Source organism: Cucumis sativus, chromosome 5 (genome assembly GCF_000004075.3).
Source record: "Cucumis sativus cultivar 9930 chromosome 5, Cucumber_9930_V3, whole genome shotgun sequence".
Taxonomy (NCBI): Eukaryota; Viridiplantae; Streptophyta; class Magnoliopsida; order Cucurbitales; family Cucurbitaceae; genus Cucumis; species Cucumis sativus.
Window position 1 is genome coordinate 1,689,461 of NC_026659.2, and position 23,128 is coordinate 1,712,588.

At 32.3% G+C, this 23,128-nt stretch overlaps 3 protein-coding genes across 6 annotated transcripts; 2 read left to right on the plus strand and 1 right to left on the minus strand.

Annotated features, from left to right (window-relative positions):
• Positions 1–4,845: 4,845 nt before the first annotated feature.
• LOC101217666 lies at positions 4,846–10,593 on the plus strand. 4 transcript variants are annotated; one of them, XM_031885534.1, is made up of 6 exons: positions 4,846–5,204; positions 6,025–6,123; positions 6,561–8,614; positions 8,805–8,968; positions 9,473–9,662; positions 9,762–10,593. In XM_031885534.1, exons 3-6 carry the CDS (start codon positions 7,195–7,197, stop codon positions 10,343–10,345), a joined length of 2,358 nt encoding a protein of 785 aa, XP_031741394.1. In that variant the 5' UTR covers positions 4,846–5,204; positions 6,025–6,123; positions 6,561–7,194; the 3' UTR covers positions 10,346–10,593. The 4 variants fall into 4 exon arrangements, with proteins under 4 accessions (XP_031741394.1, XP_011654739.1, XP_004143902.1 ...); XM_011656437.2 differs by having other exon boundaries at positions 4,847–5,204; positions 7,134–8,614; XM_004143854.3 differs by lacking the exon at positions 4,846–5,204 and having other exon boundaries at positions 5,220–6,123.
• Positions 10,594–13,139: 2,546 nt separating this feature from the next.
• Positions 13,140–16,987, plus strand: LOC101217911 (GMP synthase [glutamine-hydrolyzing]). Its single transcript, XM_004143855.3, has 6 exons — positions 13,140–13,822; positions 14,646–14,896; positions 15,152–15,527; positions 15,613–15,744; positions 15,835–16,010; positions 16,412–16,987. Exons 1-6 carry the CDS (start codon positions 13,277–13,279, stop codon positions 16,533–16,535), a joined length of 1,605 nt encoding a protein of 534 aa, XP_004143903.1. The 5' UTR covers positions 13,140–13,276; the 3' UTR covers positions 16,536–16,987.
• Positions 16,988–17,482: 495 nt separating this feature from the next.
• Positions 17,483–21,326, minus strand: LOC101218148 (tyrosine--tRNA ligase 1, cytoplasmic). Its single transcript, XM_004143856.3, has 10 exons — positions 20,981–21,326; positions 20,730–20,877; positions 20,146–20,435; positions 19,945–20,041; positions 19,619–19,724; positions 19,451–19,533; positions 19,060–19,205; positions 18,832–18,937; positions 18,297–18,356; positions 17,483–17,810 (listed from the first exon to the last, which is right to left on the minus strand). The coding sequence occupies exons 1-10, from the start codon at positions 21,085–21,087 to the stop codon at positions 17,790–17,792; spliced, it is 1,164 nt and encodes a 387-aa protein (XP_004143904.1). The 5' UTR covers positions 21,088–21,326; the 3' UTR covers positions 17,483–17,789.
• Between the last annotated feature and the right edge of the window lie 1,802 nt (positions 21,327–23,128).

The following is a 23,128-nucleotide window of genomic DNA, read 5'->3' on the forward strand; positions in this document are numbered from 1 at the left end:
ACTTCGATAATGAAATATTTTTTTCGTTGGCTGTATCATTCTTTGTACAACTGTGTCATATATACGTAATGATGGGAATGGATTTTGGTGGGAAATGGTTTTTCTTTGAAGGACGAGACATGGTTACAAATTGGTTGTAATATTTGAGTTTACGAGTAATATATAAATGAACTAAAATCATATTGCATGAGATTGATCACGAGGATATGAATATTTGGTTAAGAAAAGTGAGAATTACTACATGTACTAGCTATGTGCACATTTCTTTTTTGTAGCCAGCCATAAGAACTCAAAAGTTACACATGTTTAGGTTTAGTCAATTTTATGTGTAGAGTGATCTACTGAGAAATTTTGTAAAAAAAATGTAAGGGAGTACAGAAAATGTTGAAAGAACATGTGTCAGTTTGTGGAAATAATCGTCATTCATATAAGAAGTTTAAAATAAGTACATATTATAACTAGGCATTGCATGAAATGTATGAGAATGTCATTAAGTGTCAAATCCTTGGTATAGGTCATTACATTGGTAAAATTGAAACTTGTTCTTAGATAACCTAAGGTAAAATATACTAAATTAATTTTCGTAGTTGACGTTTTTCTTTTTTTTACATCTTTTACCTCCCCCTTCTCCATCTCATACCAATATTGATTCTAGACGTATTAAGTTGTCTAGGACTTTACACTTTCTTCTTCTTCATACTAGGTGTGTATTTTACGATGTATGTCGTCACCCGTGTGTATTGGATGTGTAATTCAATAAACCTCAAATATAATCGTGATATCAATAAGTGCTAACGTCACTATGACTTAAACATTATATATCATAGTCCAACTAGAAGCAATTTGAATTTTGAGTTGCATATGCTAAACGCAAAGAAAATTAAATAACATTATGATGGATGCAATTTGTAGTATATTAAATTGTGCTTGAGTTGGTTGAATAATAAGTAATGGAATGAGATTGAACAACTTTAATAAATCTACATGGATAAAGCTATTCATTTTCCTTGTAGCCATCTTTAGCCTTTAAATAGGTCTTTTCTTTTTCTTTTTCCTTTTTATACCTTTAAATATGTTTTCTTGTCTTTAATGTTTTTGTTCAAAAGTTGTACAATTATTCATCTCTATAATATATTTTTCCATTTCTTACTTTCCATAATTTCATTTCTTATTTTCGTACCATCAACTAAATAATAAAACTGTTTAAAATATTTATAAAATATAGTAAAATTTTAAATTTTATCTGTAATATACATTTATATAAATTTTATTATAACATCAATCATCAATTGAGTATATGTCCAATATCTAGTTAAAAAAACTATACATTATATTTTACACCCATCGTATAATTTTATATTTAGGACTTAACATGACAATTTAATCTCTATTAAAAAAACATTAAATCTAATCGTTAGCTTTTAAATTTGTATTTAATAAGTTCTTGTTTTTTTAAAAAAAAAACGTATCTAATCAATTTTTTAACTTAAATATGTAACTCTCAAATTTAGTCAATGAATTCACCCCATTCTATAATGTAAAATCTTTCAATTTTACTTATAAACTCAACCTTATTTAACAAAAATAATTCTCTAACCTATAATTAGTTTTAATTTTGTGGCTAATAAATTGGTAAATTGCATAATACACTCATAATATATGTAAATATATATAGGAAATAAAATTTAAAACTCATATCACATTTGGTAATGGCTTGATTTTTTTAAAAAAAATTAAGTTTGTTGGCATCAATTTCAATCTCGTCTATTCGTTTCTATATTAAATTAAGTGTCTTCAAAAGGTATGTTTAATTTTTTTTTAATAAATTCAAATATTTACTTAGAATTTGAAAATTATGAATAAGAGAATAGTGAAGAAAACTCCATTTAAAAAAAAAAATTATTAAATAAAACGATGGTGACTTGTTCATAGACTTAATTAGGAGACAATTCCTAGAATTTAATGTGTTATTGGTGCCTTTTTAAAACTTAGGAATGTATTTGATATAAACCTAAGTATTTATATTTCACCAAACTTCTAACTTAACTAAAAAACAATAATAGAAATAACACAATTTAAAATGCAATATGGTTCCATGATTGTATCTATATTTATTGATTTTAGCTATATCGTGTATTTTTAGTTCGGTAACCATATAAGATTAAAAAGATTTAAATATTTCACCTCTTAATCTTAATCGAGATCATATGCATTAATTAGTTTAGCTTTGTCGTTTGAAGATTTTACGTGTATGCAATAAACGACTTATTTGTCTTATTTAATACATTCAAATTTTTATTGTAATCTCATACGGATTAGTAGTCCTCTTCATCCAACATTCGTCAAGCTAGATTTTACAAATAAAAAGTAACAACAAAATGGTTATAAAGAGGCCTAAATATTCTAATTATAAAGTAAGGTTGTTAGATTTGCTAACCACACACATTTGTTTTCATATTAAAAATCTCACTTTTTGACAATTATTGAAACCTTTAATAATGACGAAAAAGTTTTTCCTAAAAGATAAATAATAATTACGGTAAAGTTTTAAAATAATTATTTATTATTTCAATAATTGGGAAACTAAACTCCTCCAAAACAATAATTATTGTAAAAGTTAACGGTAAAGTAGATGTTCTGGAAGCTGAGTTGTTTATGATAATTGATAATTGTTAGCACGAAAACAGTGAATATAAACATAAAGAGAAAAAAAAGTATGGTTAATTATATTTTATGTAATAGTTAGAAATACAAAGTGCTATAATTGAAGCCTCAAACATAGAGTATGCTATAATAGCTCACTTTACCTACTTGGAGTTTGAGGTCGAGCACTACTAAAGTTTTCATGTATGTCGACTATATAGGGTGTAATAGAAAATTGAGGATGGATGAGTTTTAGAATGATTTTAATATTTATTCGAAATTCATGATATATAAAACCGATTCGATGACAATTTGTTTTTTAGTTCTTAAATACTACGCTTGGCTTTCATGTCATAGTTCTCATCTTTGGTAATTAGACGCCTGAAAATTATTTGCTAATAATTTAGAAACAAAAAACAAGTTATAACAAAGAGTGAGACAGAAGTGGATAGGAGATAGTAAACACTACAATAAAGATAATTTTGTTATAAGAAAACAAATAAAGACAGATTTAAAAAAACGGGAGAATTGTCAAAAATAGGTAAACAAAACCAGGTATAATTAATTTTTGTATTTTAGTGGTTTTTTGTTGTATAGTGTAAATATTTTATTATTGTTCTTCTTGAAAAAAACCCTTGGAAATAATATTACTAAGGGGTTGTGTGGAAAGTTGGAATGTAATCATGATTACTGAGAATCATATGAGCGTTGGAATGCATGAGTGATCGAGGATGAAACAAAAATGAGATTGTGGAAGCGTGAAAACAGTTAAAAATGTTAGATCAAGAGTTGTAAGAACATAATGAGTTTTATATTATAAACCAGGCTTGGAATACATTCCATTAAAGCTACAGACATCCCTGAACTACAATATTTGAAACGTCAACTATTATAATTGTTGGAGTTCAAACCACCAGTTATATTAATTCATGCAACCTACTTTAAATTAAGCTAAAATAATCTATCTGTAATTATTTTAAAAATTACGCCCATTTTTGTAAAGCACTTCTTAATTATCCAACACAACTAATTGGTCCAAACACTTCCTTTAATCATAAAGAAGGTTGTGAGATTATTTGATAGTCATATTATTGTTTCCAATAATGTCACTTATGAGATTTATAAAAATTAAAATAAATAACTTGTAATAATTACGATAAAGTATTGAAAAGCATTATTAATTATCTCAATAATATTTAAACAAAGCGTGAGCTTCATTTTCTGTTTCGCAGTTTTCTCAATATAAATGTAAAATCATTTATCATCGTTTTTAAAAAAATTATATTCATGATAAGTGATCTTCTAACCTGATCAATATTGAATGACGTTTTTTAGCATGAGTAGCAAGCTCACATGCCACAAAATTGTCTTTGCAATTAATATAGAAAAAACCACAAATTGTCTTGCTTCATTGTTGATCATACGGGGAATCCACTAAGTATTGGATCTTTTACCACGATGAAAAGATGTGTTTTAAAGCTGATAGAGAATGATATAATCAGTCAGAACTAAAGACGATGAATGTCTGCCTCAATGGCCTATTCTACAATTAGTATACTAAAAAGCAAATAAATTCATTAAAAACTCAATTATAAAAATGTTATTTTAATATCGGCATTTATTTAAAAAGTACACTTTTACACTTAAATTATAATACTACTTTCAAATGTCCGTATACATTTAAAACAATTTTGAAGTATTAAAATAGAACTCGAGGTATAAAATTTATAACCTTACATTGTCTTAAATTTTATTGGGAAATAATATTATAGTTGTTAAAAACATAAAAATAATTATGAAAAAAAAGAGGAAAAAGTTCAACAATACTTATTTTAATTACTACATACAAATTCTACAAAAAAAAAAAAAAAAAAACAAAGTTTCATGTAATTCCAATTTATAAATTTAAAATATATAAGGACTTGAACACAATTATGAGTTAGTAGAAAATAGATTTAAAAGAAAAAAGTTGAATAGAAAAAAACAAAAAATAATAATATCAAAATTTCATCCCCCAATTTCAAAATTCAAAAACAGAGTAATAATAAAAAACTGAACCAATGTCCTACAACCTTCCCCACTGGTCTTTGTCCTCACTCCAAATGGCTCATCAATGGCGGGTCTTGTAGCAGTAATACGACGCCGTTTCCACAAATACCGAGACCCTCTACACCCGAGTACGACGTCGTACTCAGCACAATCCGAGCCCAAAACTGCGAAGAGTAACATGGAGTTGGGGCAGAGCGAGGGAAAGCAACCTTACAATTGCTTGAGTGTAAAGCTTTCTTCCTGCAAATTGGCAGTCCATTTCGTCATTAATCAATCCAAAATCCAATACCCATAATTCAACTTTTCTTCTCTTTTCGTTTTCTATATTTGTCCCATTTCAATTCGCTTTTGTTTCCTCCTCCTTCTCTCTCTTCCCACCAGTTTCCTCTTCGTCTTCTTCATCTTTCCCTGTTATTCCCCTCTTTTACTTAGCTGTTTCCACTGTTTATGTACGAGTAATGGGTCCATCTCCATTTTTTTCTTTTGCTTCTTGTGGATTCAAGCAGACGCAGGTGACCCATTTGCCCCATTTCTCTGTTTTTTGTTATTGCATTATTTGTTCTGCCATTGTAATAGTGCTTTACTTGCCACTAATATTGATTGGAAAAAGTTTGTTCATCTTTCATTTTTCTAGCCCCATCAAACCCACTTTTCTTTTTCTTTCCATAGAAACAAACAGAAACGGTCCCTTGCCTTATCTTGACTTACTGTTCAATGGAGACTTGTGTTGTAGATTATAGTGTCATTTCACCATTAAGATGGCCTACCTCTTTAGTTTTTAAGTGGAGAAATGATATGAAGCCTCTCGAGAAAGCTTCCTCTTTGGTTGCTTGGCCAATGGCCACTATTTGTCTTGGAATTGATGGAAAAAGTTTCACTCATTGCTTAAAATATAGCTTGTTTGCTTTCTTTACTTTCTTTTATTTGCTCAAATACGTGAAGGGGAAAGCAATATCTGAGTTTTGAAAGAAATGGGAAGATATTAATACATTTTGTTCACTTTTTCTTCCTTTCTTCTCGCTGCTACTGTTGTGTACTTGGAACTATTTGTCCTCATGTATAAGTTTATTTTAACTGGACAGGGTTTCTTTTTCCCCTAAATAAATCTTCGTTCTGATGTATTTTTAATTATAGTTTTCATTTTGTTTTACTTACTGGTGGAATGTTTTTTAATGCGGAAATAGTTTAGACCAAGATAAAGATTGTTTTTTGTTCTCTTCTGATATTTAGGAAGACAATCTGTTTTGTGCTTTTCTTTGTAAAGTAGTTCCATTTTGGGTTCTCCCTTTTTTATCATTGAGAACCATAGTTAATCATTCACCATGGCAATAGGCTCATCAACAAGACTAGTATCACGGGAGAAAAACACCGATCGGCATGGAGCAGAGGAAGCTGTTCATGGACCACATGTCCTTGAGTTATTTTCATTTGGTAAGAAATCCTTCGAATTCAATGGCGTATAGCCATAGAATTTCTCTCTTGCTTCCGAATTCTTAATTGAACTTTTTGTTGAAATTCTCAGGAGTCAATATATGTTTTTCTAGTTTATGACCTATGCATTTGAGTGAAACATTCATCCATAGATCCTATTTTAGGCTTCTCACTAGTGTACTATATAAGCTTATGATTCTTTGTTTTGTATACAAGGGAGCTATTATTTGTATTGTGAAAGATAGTTAAAACCCGTTCTAATTTTTTTTCTTTAATTAATGGTTTTAGATATTACAAAAATATGGTATATCTGGGAATTGGGAGTTCTTTCTATCTATTCAAGAGAGAAGTTTCATTTTTTGCATATATCTAGGACCATAGCTGTTGAAAATCTCAGTTACTCAACCCTATTTTTTCTGTATTCTCATTTGTTGCAGAGAATTTCTCACTTCTTTCTCTAATTCAAACCCGGGCATGAGATTTTCCTTCCTATTAATCTGGAAATTCGTCGCAGATAAATGCCAAGGATATTCAGCATTCATCTCCTTTGCTAAAGTTTTGCAACGTTATGAATCTTATATTCCCAAAGTCGTGACATTGATTTTCATCGGGATCGTCAATGATTTGCATCCAAAATGCTGAACGATTCCATTATTAATAAGCAGCTTAACTGCATGTAGTGTAGGGTTTGGAGACATCAAGTGCTTTCAATACTATGTGCTTTTGTTTTGATCGTTATGTTGACTAATGGAATTGCTATCACGTCCTAGATGGAGATTATATGAGAATTGTGTGGTCAAAAGTAAAAAAAAAAATCGTTCCTTTTCTTTTCAAGCTTTAGCCTAAGCCTTTACTTTATGAGGATACCTTTCTTTGGCTTTATCATTACCAATTATCACCATAAAAAATGAAACATCGTGCTGCATTATATTTCGATCTATATGATGACGATGGACTAATTGTTGGATTATGTACTCTTGACTCTTGAGCTTTCGTGAAAAAAATTTCAGGGCAATAGATTATGATACAAACAAGAGGTTTCTATAGAACAAACACATAGGGACTTCTGCAATGGGAACAAAGCATATGCAATCTAATTCTAGCATGGTTGGAAGAGTCTCAAAAAGCCACAAAATGCAGTGCAAAACAGTTGATACACCTAGCAAAGACCTTCAACAGCCATCTCCTAAAGTTTTGGTGAATGCATCATCAAAGAAGCTAGATTCAACAGCTTCAACAAGAGTAGCTTGCTGCAGAAATCAAAGATTTTGTACTTGTAAAAGTTGTATGGAGTACAGCCGACATAATGAGATCAGCCTAAAATTGGTTCAGAAGAATGAAGCCTCTGAGCCATTTTCAAGTAAAAAATTTGTTGGTGTGGCTGATAAACAGTGTAAACAATTGTTAGATGCATTGGGAATTTTCAATTCGAATAAGGAATTGTTTGTAAATCTACTACAAGACCCAAATTCTCTGTTAATTAAACGTATTGAAGGCTCTACTGATTCGAGGAACAGAAAACAGCAGATGATGACTTTCTTTGATAGCAGGTTGTCTGAAAACAAGATAAGAGAAGTGGGGGAATATGAGGAGCCTAAGTACTGTCAAAACTTGAAGCCCTGTGATAGATTACCTGCTGAGGATAGTGATGACTCTCTATCTTTGGAAAGAATAGTTGTATTAAAGCCAAATTCAACTAGCTCACTACAGGCGGCTGTGGGAACCAATTATTGCTCCTCTCTGAAATCTCATTCTAGTGGCATAAAGAATGGGCAGAGTGACAAGGGAACTCTTTTTTCTTTTAGACAAATAAAAAGGAAGATGAAGCAAGCAATGAGGGTAGGGAGAAAAGAAGGTGAATGCCTATCGACTAATGGTATACCTAAAGAAACGCCAGTGATCTGTAGAGTCCCAAAAGATGATGGTAAACAGACGTTTATAGAGGCAACTGGAAGAAGTTCCTATAGTAATATTCAAACAGATGATAAAGGAATTTCTAGTTCGTTTCAAGATTCCCTAGGAAGAGATCAAGAAGACAAGGCATTTTACTCTAGAAATGGGGACAAGACGGCTTCTACCAGTGAAAGTACCTACAAAAAAATTGTCCAGTCAGCTGTGCCAAGTAATCTCAAACGGCAGAAGTCTAAGAAGCACGAAGGAGATAAAGAGGTTTCAAGAAAAACGAAAGCAAAACCATGGGGGTGGGTGATGTGCTTTTCTGATGATGACATATTGCCATCAAATAAACCTGGATGCGATACTGCAGGCCGTATGAGATATTCCCACCTTGGCAATAAGAAGTTTATTCACGAGAAGAAGACAAAACCTCAGAATGATGAGGAACGATGTTGCAAGACTCCAGAAATGGTTAAAGTAGGAGCTTCTTTTGCAGAGGCGGGGAGGGAGGATGATCAATTGCATGCCTCGACTACAGAGTTGAATGTATCTCCCGTCATTTTTCCTGAAGTGGATCAAGATCCAATGATTGAAGGTATTGAATTCAGAAATAAAGTCCGCTGAGCTTTTCTTATGAACATTTGCATATATATATAGCCAAGGACAAAACAGTGAAGCAAAACAGAATAACTAATGTGTACACGTGGCATATAAAATACAGTTCTAGTACAATTCTAATAGGAAGTGTATACTCTCGCTATATCTTATTTGGCTTGCATATGCAGGGTCTGTGAAGCTCGTAAAAGACGTTGCCACTGTACAACAGGAAAGAAGCAATTTTTGTGAAGCATCATCTAGATTTGATGACAGTTTCAATACTAGTTGTTGTCAGAGTACAAACAAGTTCAAGGGCTTTGGAGAGAAAGGAAATCCGGAGCTCTCTAAACTGGTGAGCTACACTCTTTTCTGTGGAAGAACGATTTAGGAGTTATTATTTGAACACGTTTGGTTCACTGTTGAATATCCTCATCCATTGGTATTTGATACCCATCTTCGGATTGCTGCTTGGTATTTGAAGTTAACATTTATTGGTATTATCGTAGAACTCCTTAACTTTTTACTACTCCATTGTGTTTTTGTGTAAATTTTTTAAATTCGCAACATAACCATAAATATATTCCACGGTTTATCATAATATAACTTTGTTAAGCCTTCTTTCTCAAGAGTCTCATGTATCTCCAAATTTGCTTATTTGATTTTTAATCATTTCTTTCTCAAGCTTACCTTTTAAGGTTTCTATTTGTGTAGTTACTTTTCTTGAACTGTACACCCATACAGATACTTTGATTGCGTTTTGTACTTCATATATAATAATTTTTCTCTTATCGGAAAAAGACTAATATAAGAGCATATTCACTAACATTGAATTGTGCTATAAATCCCCAACGTGCAGAATTTGCCTTTGGAGGTTCAACCATCACCTTTTTCAGTAGATACATTTTCTTCCAGCTCATTACAATTTCAGACAGTGGAAGATCCTAATGGTTTTTGTGATAGAGTAGTTCAACCTCTTCCAGAACCTATACATGACCAACTTATGGTAGATGCAACCTCTAGTAATCTGGCTATCACCCCTGGAACAGGTATAGTTAAATTACAAAGGCAACATTTTTTTTTTCTTTCCCCTATTTATATACCCATTCCCCAATCATAGACTAATGCAAGATAGTAAAACTTCACAGTGGAGCCATCTAGTGGAGCACTCCCCATTAATTTTGAAGAGGACCAGTGTTCTGGTTTGGCAAGGTTGCAAGAGGTTCTTGATCCTGCCATTGCGTCCTTTCACTGTTGTGGCTCTACCTCTCAGTGTATACTTGAGCTGCTGCAAGTCTCAAAACAGAATTGGAACGAATTGTCAATGGATTGTCATTCTTCAACTTGGCTGCAGATATCATTTGTTGACAAAGTGAAGATGTTTAGTAGCCAGTTATGTGGTGATTGTGTGCTTCTTTTCGACTATTTTAATGAAGTCCTTGAGGATGTTTTCCACTGTTATGTTAGATGCTCCTCATGGTTATCATCTTATAAGCCACACATTCAAGCACCTCATAAGGAAAGCGCTTTTTATCACGAGGTTATGCAGCATATGGATTGGTCGCTTTTGCAGCAGCAGCCACCACAAACACTGGACCACCTTTGTTTAAGAGACTTGAAATCTAGAACATGGATCGACTATCCAACTGAAACTGAAGAGGTTGTTACGATTATAGCGGAATCTGTTTTAAGAGAATTAATCATTGAAAGTGTTGTTTACCTTGGTTTGTGAAACTTTCTTTTTCCACTACATATCTTTGTGTGTAAATTCTGGATTAAACATGTGATATCTAACATCATGACCAGAATTCTACTGTAGAGCCATGTTGTCTATTTGAATAGAATCTTAAGCAGGCTTTTCACTTGCTTTTAGGACAGGAAACTGTGTAATGCTTTGGCCTGATTCTGTCATGCATTTTATTTGTATAGTTCAGTCTCAATTTATTTCTATTTATCTATAGAACTGACACATTATTCTGACGTTTTTACTATATTATAAAGTTGTTGATAAACTACACAGGTGAATGAGTAATCTAACTAACCTATCAAGATTGTGGATCTTTTATTAGAATAATAATGTCTATCAAGTGCTAAACTATTTAATGAGTTTATCACTTAAATATATCTCTTACATTGTTATTAACACTTGTGAAAATTAAGAAATCGATATTTTGACTCGATATAGATGGATAGATACTAAACCTTTGGAACATGATCCATGCCTTCTCATGTGGGAAAGTCATCCATGAACATAGTGTTTTTTTTTTTCTTTTCCTTTTTTAAGTATAAGGTCTCGTCATTGTTACATTTCTCATGCTTCCCACTCATCGTGTTAATTTCGTAGATTCGTACTCTTTTTCTTTAAAAAAAGTTGATATTAAAAGGAATCAAATATAAAAATCAACACCTTTTTCTACTTTATGAAAAAGATATTGAAAATGAATTCCTTTAAACTTAGGCTACTTACCAGATATGACTTGTGTTTTATCTTACGTTAACCATGAATAACGGTACATGTTTTTTTATAGGGATAATTGCAAAATTAAAAATTAAATTCAAAATAATTAAGTATATAACCATCATTTACAATTACCCCATTTTATATTTATTAGAGTTTTTTTTTATATTCTCTCATTTTCCATCCTCCAACCACTCTACTAATTTCAATAATAAAAGTAAAAATAGTCCATCACATATATACAAAAAATTACAGAGGAATTGTATAATATTAATCTAATTTTAATTTTAAATTTAGAAATATTGTTGATCTAACATAGTTCAATTGGTCAAAACATATATTGATTTAATGACTAGTTCGTTTTTTTATATAAAAAACAATATTGTAATTAAATGGACCATTAAATCTTAATTTTTTTATTAGTGTCCTTTTTTTCTTAAATTTGATGTAATTATAATATAGATTTTAAATCCGTTAGTCAAATAACCTTGTTTTACACATTCAATATGTACTACTCGATCCAAATTAGACTGAGTTGTTAGTTTTGTTCTCTAAATTAGGTTGAATTTTTTCTATCTTATTGAGTTGGATTATGTCCGTTATGGAGTGAAATAACTATTTATATATAATTGACTTTGCTTAACATATTCTTCTCTCGAGATTAATGTTTTATTTTGTCTTTATTTAAATTTTATAATATTTTAATTAATTAAATAAGTTTATAGAAAAATCACCAAATAGTAAATATTTACAAAATATTTAAAATTTTTAAATTCTATCGATCACATACACCGTTATTCAATTATTGATAAAATATAAAATTTTACTATATTTTAATTAGTATTGGTTAGTTGAAAAATATTCCTAAATTTAATTATCTTGAATTAATAAAAAAAAACTTAAACTCAATTAAAGGAAAGTACAAATTCCAAACGGTCAAATGTAATCAATTATGTCAATTTTGTAATTTGACCTAAATTGCACTTATTTCTATGCGGTGTGATTAGCACCTAAATATTTTTTATAAGAATCGTAAGCGTATGGAAGTGTAAATTTGAATAACTTAATGATAAATCATAAATCATTTTGAAGAGTATGGCGTCCACAATGATAAATCATGCCAAAAATATATCTTAGAGGCGTGATTTATGGTGGAGAGTTCATTTGCATATTTAAATGGTTGAGATTATTTTTTCTATTTTCTATTTCCTTTGCATTTTCAAATGCAAAGATATGTGGGAATCTTTCGTTATTAAAGTTTGCATTTTCTAAAGAACAATATTATAAGTAAAAAATCCAAATCTATCTCCAACTATGTAAATATACTTTTTCAATCCAATCATTTCATTTTGCTTTTCTTCTTGAAAAAAAATGTTATTTGCTTTCTTTAATACTTTTGTAACTATTTAATCTCTATATTTTAAATTTTGTAACAAACAATTTAGTTATTATACAATTTGAAGTCATTTTTTATTATATTATAACGTAGATTATGTAATTTATAAAAAATATTAAAGCTTTAATTAGTTCCTCGATTTTTAAAAGAAATAATCTTATTAAATAATTTTTTTTAAAAAAAATAAACTTCACGAGAGAAAACCGTAAAAACAAAATTAATTAAATATATTTATTTTTTAGGAAGGGAGATATTTTTCAAATATTCTATTTTTAACAATTTTTTAAAATTAATTTTATGATATAAATTAAATTGTTACAAAATTTTAAAGTACAAACATAACTTAAAATTACGAATCAAAATTGAATGATGAAATATTGATTTGGTAAAAGTAAATTTCAAGGAGGAAAAGCAAATTTTAATAATTTTTTTAAAGAACATTTTAGTTTGAATTAAATATGATAATATTCTCAACCTTTATTTATTTTAGAGGGAAAAAGTTAATCTCCATTGATGATAAATGTAGAAAAGAAAAAGAAACCTCATCTTCCGGAAAATGTTAATTAGTATATAAATTAATAAGAAGAAGAAGATTCCGTTTGGAAAAATACGGAATTGCCCTTTTGCCTCAACCCTATAACGAACCGTCATTTATGGCCCCCGCTTCCCGCCAAACCAAACCCCATTAAACCCTAATTTTATCTTTCTCTGATTTTTCTTCAAACCGTTGGCTCTCCGTCTCATTGGTCACACTCTCTCTGCTACAGCAGCCACCTTCTTCAACCTCTCTCTCAATCCATCTCCCATCAATGGACCCTAAAGAAGTCAAGTCTGATTTGGTTTTGATTCTCGACTTTGGTTCACAATACACCCACCTCATCACTCGTCGGATTCGGAGCCTCTCTGTTTTTTCTCTTTGCATTTCGGGTACTTCGTCGCTTAAAGCCATCACTGATCTCAACCCACAAGTTGTTATTCTCTCTGGTGGCCCTCATTCTGTCCATGCTTGTGATTCCCCGAGTTTCGCTTCTGGGTTTGTCGAGTGGGCGGAGGCGAATGGGGTTTATGTTTTGGGTATTTGTTATGGGCTTCAGTTGATTGTGCAGAGGTTGGGAGGTGTGGTGGAGGTTGGGGAGAAGCAGGAGTATGGGAGAATGGAGATTGAGGTGGAGAAGGCTAATGGGTTGTATGGGACTAAGAGGGTTGGAGACCGGCAAGTTGTTTGGATGAGCCATGGAGATGAGGTGGCGAAACTTCCTCAGGGTTTTGAGGTGGTGGCAAGGAGTCAACAAGGGGCAGTCGCGGCTGTGGAAAATCACTCCAAGAGGTTTTATGGGTTGCAGTATCATCCGGAGGTAATGGGGTTCATTTTTTTTAGAACTTTGCACTTTGTACTCTGTTATTTAACTATTGGAATCCTACTTTCTTTTTCTGTGCGTTTCTTGTTTCTTGTTTTGCTTTAATGTTCATTTTTTTTCAGGTTGAAGTTTGACCTCAGATTTGTTTTGATTCCGGAGATTTCCACCTCAACTTTGTTTGTGTTTTTTGAACTTCGGATTTTGTGCGTGTGTGATAGCTCGTCCAGAAAAAAAAAAAAAAAAAAAAAACCAGGTCGAGTAGATAGAACCTGCGTTGTGTTTATGAAATGGACGACCTGTGTTTGGGCTTCACCTAAAATATAAACATTTTACCGGAGCTGCGCTTTCAAAACATTATAGTCTTTGATGAGGTTTCATCTTGGTTGAAAACTCTGCAGGCTTTTTCTATGCCCTTGGATTCTTTTTTTTTTCTTTTCTAAATGAAAACAGTTGTTTCTATCAAAAAGTTATTATGTGGCTTCAGTGGATTACTTGTAAACTGATTTCAAGTACTCATCTTCAACCCAGATTTTTGTTTTCTCAGATTTCTGCAATGTATGGGTTTGTTGGTTGTGGCTTTTGTAAATTAATTTTGCTGGGCCAACATATCCCTGGTTGAAGAATAGTGTTTTTATGATTGATAACTATGTTCTATCACTTATTATTGTAAGCTTGAGATGTATAATAATGCAATTTTTTAATGGGAAGGGGGATTGGCATAATTTAATCTTGCTAAGTGATGAACTGATGGGGGATCATTCGTGGCATACTGATCAGGTATTGTCAATATGAGAAGTTTAACTTGTTGTATCTTGTGTAGGTGACACATTCACCAGAAGGAATGGAGACGTTGCGTTATTTTCTCTTTGATGTCTGCGGGATTACTGCTAACTGGAAGATGGAGAATTTACTAGATGAAGAAATTAATATAATCAAAGAAACTGTAGGTCCAGACGATCATGTCATATGTGCATTATCAGGAGGTGTGGATTCAACAGTTGCTGCGACTCTTGTTCATAAGGCAATTGGGGATAGGCTTCACTGTGTTTTTGTCGACAATGGTCTATTGAGGTACAAAATTAGACTTTATATCCTGAAATAAGACTTTGGTTGACTTTTATTTATATTATTATGCTATAAAAAGAAGAGGAAAACTGCATGATACGTACTTTGGCCTGTTTTTTAATTCATGGGATGATCGCTCAGTGGTCATTTCTCCATGAAGTTGAGGTCACTGGATCCCATGCTTCTCTTATTTACTGTAATAACTATAACTGTGAATCTTGATTTCAGTGTTATTACTGTTCCTTTGTGATTATGGGGCAGGTATAAAGAAAGAGAACGTGTTATGGAAACCTTTGAGAGAGATCTACATCTGCCTGTTACTTGTGTTGATGCAGTTGACCAATTTCTTAGCAAGCTTAAAGGTGTCACAGATCCTGAGGTTAAAAGAAAAATAATTGGAAAGGAATTCATTTCTATTTTTGATTCATTTGGCCATGACCTAGAACTTAAAATTGGTAAGAAGCCTTCATACTTGGTCCAAGGCACATTGTATCCTGATGTAATTGAATCTTGCCCACCACCTGGATCTGGAAAAACTCACTCCCACACAATCAAAAGTCATCATAACGTTGGAGGACTTCCCAAGGACATGAAACTGAAACTTATTGAGCCACTTAAACTCCTCTTTAAGGATGAGGTAATGGTCTTGACCTTTTACAATGCTTGTTTTTGGTTTATATCACATTCTGTATTTATTGATATTTGAAAATTCATTTCTTAAGGTACGCCAACTTGGGAAAATATTGAATGTTCCTAATGCATTTCTAAAGCGTCATCCTTTTCCTGGGCCTGGCCTTGCTGTACGGGTGTTGGGCGATGTAACAGAAGGCAATGCATTAGAAGTTCTTCGCCAGGTAAGACAAAACTTTGAGTTGTTTGGAGACAAAACTGTTGCTTTTCCAGTTTGTGAAAAAATATTTAGTTTGCTGTAATTATCCTTGCAGGTTGATGAGATTTTTATTCAATCAATCAAGGATGCTGGGCTTTATGATTCGATATGGCAGGCATTTGCAGTGTTTTTACCTATAAAATCAGTTGGAGTTCAAGGTGATCAAAGGACCCATTCTCATGTTGTTGCTTTGAGAGCTGTTACAAGTCAAGATGGAATGACTGCAGATTGGTAAAAATCCTTGGACCCTGTTCACTATACGAAACTATGTTGAATACTGTATTTTGCTCCTAGCTTCAAGTGGGGATGCAAAGTTAAATTGACAAAATTAGTACAACTATGTAGGCCTCCATGTGATGTAGCTTTTGTTAATTCGTGTTTGTTCTACATCTCCTTTCAATAGAAACTAACTAAATTCTTTGCATTTTATAATCTCTGGTGGTAGTTTCTCGTATTTTCTATCTTGAATATGTTCCCCCACTCCGCTCCATGCTCATGGACTCTTGCATGATGTTCCATTATGCCTCAACTCCCTCTTTGTTGTTTTCTTTTTTTTTGCATCATAGTGTATATTTATTGATTGAATAATCTGTTTTCAATCTCTTATAAAGTCTGGGATATTGACCATTCAGGTTTAATTTTGAGCACCAGTTCCTGGATAATGTGTCGAGAAAAATCTGCAATAGTGTTCGAGGCGTAAACCGGGTTGTTCAAGACATTACATCGAAACCTCCATCAACAATTGAATGGGAATGAGATCTCTGCTCCAAGTTTTGGTCTTGATCATGGAAACCTGATCGTTTAAATAATTTAGTCTATGCTTGGTTGTCTTGTGGTAATGTAGCTGAATTTTATCGAAGTTATTATTTTATAGATTAATAAAATAGCAGGATTTAGCCATCGTAGATCAATCTTCTACCAAACTGTTCGAAGGAACACAGGGCAGAGTTGAGGTTGCATAGCTTCATTTGTTGAAGTAATGATCAATCTGTGAGTACCAGCTCTTTGCCATTGAATTGTGATGCTAGAAGTGTGTTTGGATTGACTCAATGTTTAAAAAAGTGTTTATAACAAAAAAAAAAAAAGTACAAGATTTAGAGAGTCCTTCCAAATGTACCATTAATTTTAATCATAGTATGATTGTGGAAACATATACTTGAGAACACATGTTCTCATGTTCATTTATAAAGTTGTCAATCTTAAAATAATTCAATTGCTTAGACATTCTTTTAATCGGGTGCATTTTATCCAGAGTTGTAAAGTTTATTGTGAAAAATAAATTGAGTAATATGAAGTTACTCATAAATATGAAAAGTTGAGATAGATTATAAAAGAAATATAAAAATATAGAATTACTGAATTGTTTAGTTTAGGTCCCTTTTACGACCATCTTGTTTTCTGTTTTTAAAAGTTAACTTTGGCGTTAGGCTTAAAAGATGTTGGGCTGAGTTCTTTGTAGAAGGGTGTTTACATTGTCCACATTACATTGTTTACTTTATACACATTTTTTTAAAGCTAATAACAAGTCAGTAATATTTAGAAAGTTGATAACACAAATGAAACAAAATCCTAAGTCCTTAATTTGGACTTCTGTGGATAAGAGATTATATCCTGAGAAATCTATACGCGCGTCTTTAAACTTTAAAAGAAAAATTGCAATCCAAAATTTACAACATGACTCTCACATCTGCCAAAATTATAGATTACTTAAATAAAAATATAGCACTTTATTAAACCATACTTCAAAATTCATTTAAGATGGAATTATCCATTAAGTCCTTTTTTCATCATTCAATACGAACTTCTCATTTGCTTGTTTCTCATCAAGAAGTGACATGAGTTTTGGAGCTTGACATATCTATCCGCATTCAAATATTAAAGCAGCTTAAAATTTGTAGGTTGACCATAAAAGGACAAAAATAAAACAAAATCCGCAATAATTTCCCTGTTGAAATGGTTGGGGGTAGGTGTTCCATCCACAAATTGGGCAGGAGAAAATAGGACCATTCTTCACCTAGTGACTCGGTACGCCTGCATAACACGATAAACAGCTCTAGATAAATTTTCCTACAGGTAAAATTAATACATTTCGAATTTGAGAATTAATTTCTAATGAGCAGTTCTTAAATCTTCTTAGTTCAGGCCACAGTGGAAACCCAGGGAATTGGGCCATGTGCATAATGGATGAAAAAGTACCACTAAACCTTGCCTTTACTTCAATAAAACCTCAAATCTTCTAAAAGTTGCAGTATTACCATTTACATACATATTTCAAAACTATACATGTGGCTTTCCAAATTTCTTTTCTAGGTCATGGCCAGACCATTCTATTGCCCAATTTTCATAAAAAAAAATTAATGGATTTCTAATCCAAGGAGTAGTCACGAGACATTTATGGATCAAGAGTAATACTACAACTTCTGAAAAATATGAGTATTTTTAAGCAAATGGCAAAGTGAGTTCACTCTTTGTAATTTAGCCAAAATAATTTTAAGAGTCGTTAAGACAAACACATACCTTGACCCTCTTCAATAAATCTTTGGCATTGCTATCATTTTTGAAGTGATCTCGTACGGGCTGCAGATGGAATGAAATCAATCATAGCTTTATAGGTAGCTGAGGGTAATAAGAATCAAGTAAATTCCTAGCTGTATTACTACCCTTTTCACTGAAAAGTTGTTTGTATTTTCATGAAAATATGAAGCTTCTTAAGTTATGCTTAGATGTTTAACGTTTCGTCAGATGAAATTGCAAGAACGTGAATAAATGCTAAAGAAACCATATGTGTCAGGAGGAGAAGACACAACGGTTGACTTAGCACTAGCCAAACTCCAAAGTACTGAATTGATGGTTATTTATGGCTTTCTAGTCTCTACCAACGGCATCATAGACCAATTTGCATTTTGCAATTAGGTACTCATGATGATCTAATAAGATTGTTTGCACAAAAACCATAATAGTGTATTGTACTGTAGTAAAGCAAAGTGATGACTACAACCAATTCCAATAACAGTATGTACTCATGGAATAATATTGTGCAGAAATGACATACCTCCAATATCTTATTCAAAGCCTTAGACAACGCTGGTTTGAGATCACCTGGATGCAGTTCTCCTGCTGCGTAGTCAGAAACCAATTCTTCGAAGGTTGAGAAGGTCCTGCAATATTTCAAAACAATAAATGAATAGGAGGTCACAGCATATTTTATAACTAAAATTTAGGATCGTGATATAGGAGGAGAAAGAAACAAGAATAAATTTATAAATCTCCTCAAACTTACTTATTTCCACCATGATCTGCATTTCGTTCCACGGTGAACTCCTTGAACCAAGGGAAAATAAGGTACTTTATGTATTCTAAGCATGGATTCCCTTCCACGATCAATGGAGGGCAATATGCTTTCTTTATCTTTAAATTCACTTCTGCCTAATGTGGCCAGATGAACAAGTTAGAAAACAGATCTACAATATCACAAGCTAGCCTCAGAATCAAACACTCGGTCAAGTCAGCCTATAACTATACACAATCATAAGAATAAAGATGTAATTTTTATTCCCCTCTGCACCTGGGATTCTTATTTAGATCTATCAAACCTACACGCTAGCAAAACTGCACCGCCACCCTAACTTCCTCTACACATGGGATGCTCAATTTCCCCTCTAATGCCTTACCTCATCGTCTTCCATAAATATAGAGGATGATGGATCACTTTTAGACATCTTCTCCTGCCCCTGCTGTAAGCCCGGCAACATATCTGCATCCACCATTGACATCACATTAATTTGCTAATATCACAAGCATCAGCAAGATTAATAAGAACTGATGACTTAAGAGCATACGATGTGATAGGATGATAGGCTTGTTTTTCCTCTTGATGTCATCGCAATACTCTCTTGCAAGGACATTTACTTTCCGTTGATCCATTCCCAGTTGACAGATGTCAGCCTGTTGCAATGGAATGGAACATCTGGTTAACAAAAAATCATTAAAATCTCGCCGTACATTCCAGCATATAACGAAATAGACAACCTATATCACCATGAACTTTTAATTGCCACACAAATATATTATGCAGCATTCATACCAAGTGACATCTTTGTCTCCTTATGATATGAGGAGAAAAATGCATGTCAACAAACTACATGAAAGTTGAAAGAGAAAAAACCTTCAGGAAAAAAATGTCAGCACATTGCATGCATGGGTAGAGAATTTGAGCAGCAGTCAATTCATCCTGTTCATTTCTTCCCATAATTTGGCTACACCTGCAGAGGGGGGATGGAGGACAGGAAGCAAACCATGAGCCAATATTATTGCAGAATGCAGATTAAACATAAGTACACAACGAGCACCTTTCAGAAATATATACCTAATTATCCTTGGAAGCTTGTTTCTCCTAGCGATATCCATTACAAGGGGCCAGTATTCCCCTGCCCTAGAGTTAATCTCCTTTGAAGACCACAAAAATTCAACCTTACCTCCTTCCAGATCCATCCCAACTGCTTTCCATATCTCAATTAGATAACGGCCAACAGTCTCGATTTTCTTCAGATCACCCCCCATTTTGTTGTTGAGCTGAGCAAACCAATCTGCAATCCAGATTTTCACTCTGCACCCAGCAGAAGTAAGCTTGTTGACATTTATTGCCTTCATCACTCCCTGTGTAAGGGAACAAAGGCACATAAATCAGCAATTCATATTCAACGGACACTTGGGTGGGGGAAACTCACTTGGAAATTATTCAATTTCCATTACGTTTTAGACTAAACTAAAAATTGCTTGGTCCCCTTTTTTTTTTCTGCTGAAATTCATGTTGTGAACAGGGTAGATTGCCACAGAAAATCAAAACCCAATTCACTTAGTCTATAGCTACCGTTTCGAATTAAAACGCAACACAATTCATTGAAATACAACAACTTAAGGACCCAACTCAAAGATTCCTGTAAAATTTACCTGAGCAATATGCATTCTCCCAGATGGTTCGAACCCATCATAGCACACTGGTTCCGGCTTCTTATCAAGCAAGTTCCGCAGCTCATCTTCTTGAATACACTCTTCCCCAACACTTCTAACAATTTGGTACTTCTCCTCCAAACTCAATCTGTAGAAAAATACAGTACAAGTCATGTAAATTCCAATTCAGATGCAAATCAAGGGAGAAATGGATACGAAAACAATAAGTGTCAAACACAAAAACTTCATACTGGTTTGAAGAGTTGGATGAACAAGCCGGCTCCTGAACTTTCGCGTCTGAGACTGAGAGGGACTGTAAGTCCTCGGATGGAGCTTGCGTAGGTGCTTCTGTCGCCATTGAAGCCACTGCTTGGAACCTTTTGATTTGAATGAATTTTCAAATCAAAATGAATTTGAAATCTCGTCTTGATCCAAAATATTTGCAATTTCAGGATTTGAGTGTGGCTGCCGCAAGGAGTTAGGTTTAGAAAAAACTTGATTGGGTGGCGATGGCGGCTGCCATGGGTAAAAACTGATAAAATGAAGAATACACACCTCTCTAGGGTTTTTCTTTTTCTTTTTTTTGTTTTGGTTCTTTGTGAATTTACAAATATAAAACAAAATTTAAACTGTTTACTTTTTGTATAATAAAAAAATATTTTCACACGTTATGGAGTTATCCTTCTTCACCTTCAAACCAAATGTGATACACCCACGTTTGTTCACCATCCAAAATAGACCATCGAAATCAATCCGCATCGAAATCAATCCGTATTTACAGTCGATGCTCACTCCAATCGAGCCTACACTTCTCCAATAAAAAACCGAATGTTTCTTTCATTGTATTTGCATAAATTCTCGCTTTCTTTCTAGCTATGTTGTTCGGCTACCTATCTCTTTTTCTACTTTCTTCTTTTTACGATCTTCAAACCTAAAAGAATAATATTGAAATAATTATAAGAACACCGTTGAGGCACGAAACAAAAAGAATTCTACCTCTAGATAAGTTTAATTATGGAGAAACACTATTAGCAACACAGTGGTTGTGTTTGATCTCTTGGAGTTCATTTGGACTAGAGAGATGAATATGATGTCGTTAAAACGTTGACTCCTTGTCTATTTTAAAAGGTCAAGATGTTCTAATTGTGATTGTAAATGTCACAATAGTAATTAAAAGTTCATCAAGATTTTCTAATTATAATTTAATTTTATCACGGTCTACTTTGTCTATCTTGGACAAATAACAACAGAGTTATTATTGTTTTTTATCTCAAATAGTCAATGTATAGTTTAATACATGTTATTCTTTTTATTTTCCATCTTCTATTTCAGCTTTTTCATCTTCTTGAACTTCAATTTATTATGTCTTCAAGTGTATAATGGAAAGTAAGAATTTTAAAATTCTTGGATAGTAATTTGGGATAAGAAATCGGTAGAAAAATAGATGATTCTCATCATCTATCATACACAAATATAGACCACTATATATTATATATAGTGATAGAAATGGTTTGAAAAATATTAAAAACATCATATTCAACTTCATACACATGCTAGATAACAAAGATTGTGATATATTTTTGTCTATCCCATAGACAGAAATAGATTTATAACAATCTATTTTTTTTTTACTTAAAAAATACATTATTATAATTACACACAACTGAGTTTGAAATTGTTGGAATTTTAAATTGTTAGATATTTTACTAAATTGTGATATATATTAAAAAAATAACTAATTCTTTAACATAATTCGACAATAAAATATGAGTATAGTTAAAATCAAAATAAAAAAATAAAATACGAGTATAGGTACCATGGTAGTTGTTTGTTCGATTTCTTACACTCTCGAAAATTAAATTATTTTAAAGACTTCGATCGTTTGAAGATATAAACATAACTTTAGTAACATTCACGCATTTTGGTTCTTCAAAGTAATTATGTGCATTCAATCGTATGGTCAAATACTATAGACTTGATCACATTCGTATAAATCAATATACATGTAAGTTCACCTCTATGAACGTGTTTTTTTTTTTTTTTTTGTAAAATTTTGCACAATTACACTCAATTAAAATTTTCAATTAATTTTCTTCTTTTAAACACTTGAGCCTTGGCCAGAGTTAAATTCTAATAATTTGAAATCATTTTCTTTAAATTAAATCATTAGATTTTAAATAATTTAAAAATCCAAAAGGAAAGAACATTTCCTTTGATTTTACACGTGAGAGGAATTACTTTATTTGAAAAACTATGATAGCATTTGAGAGTTTTTTTTTTCTATATATATATTATTCAACTATATATTGAAGGGAATTAAATTATACAAATAACCTTCAAGGTATTATCAACAAATAAGAGGCAAATTATAACTTTTTGAAAGTTTGAACTAAGTGTTT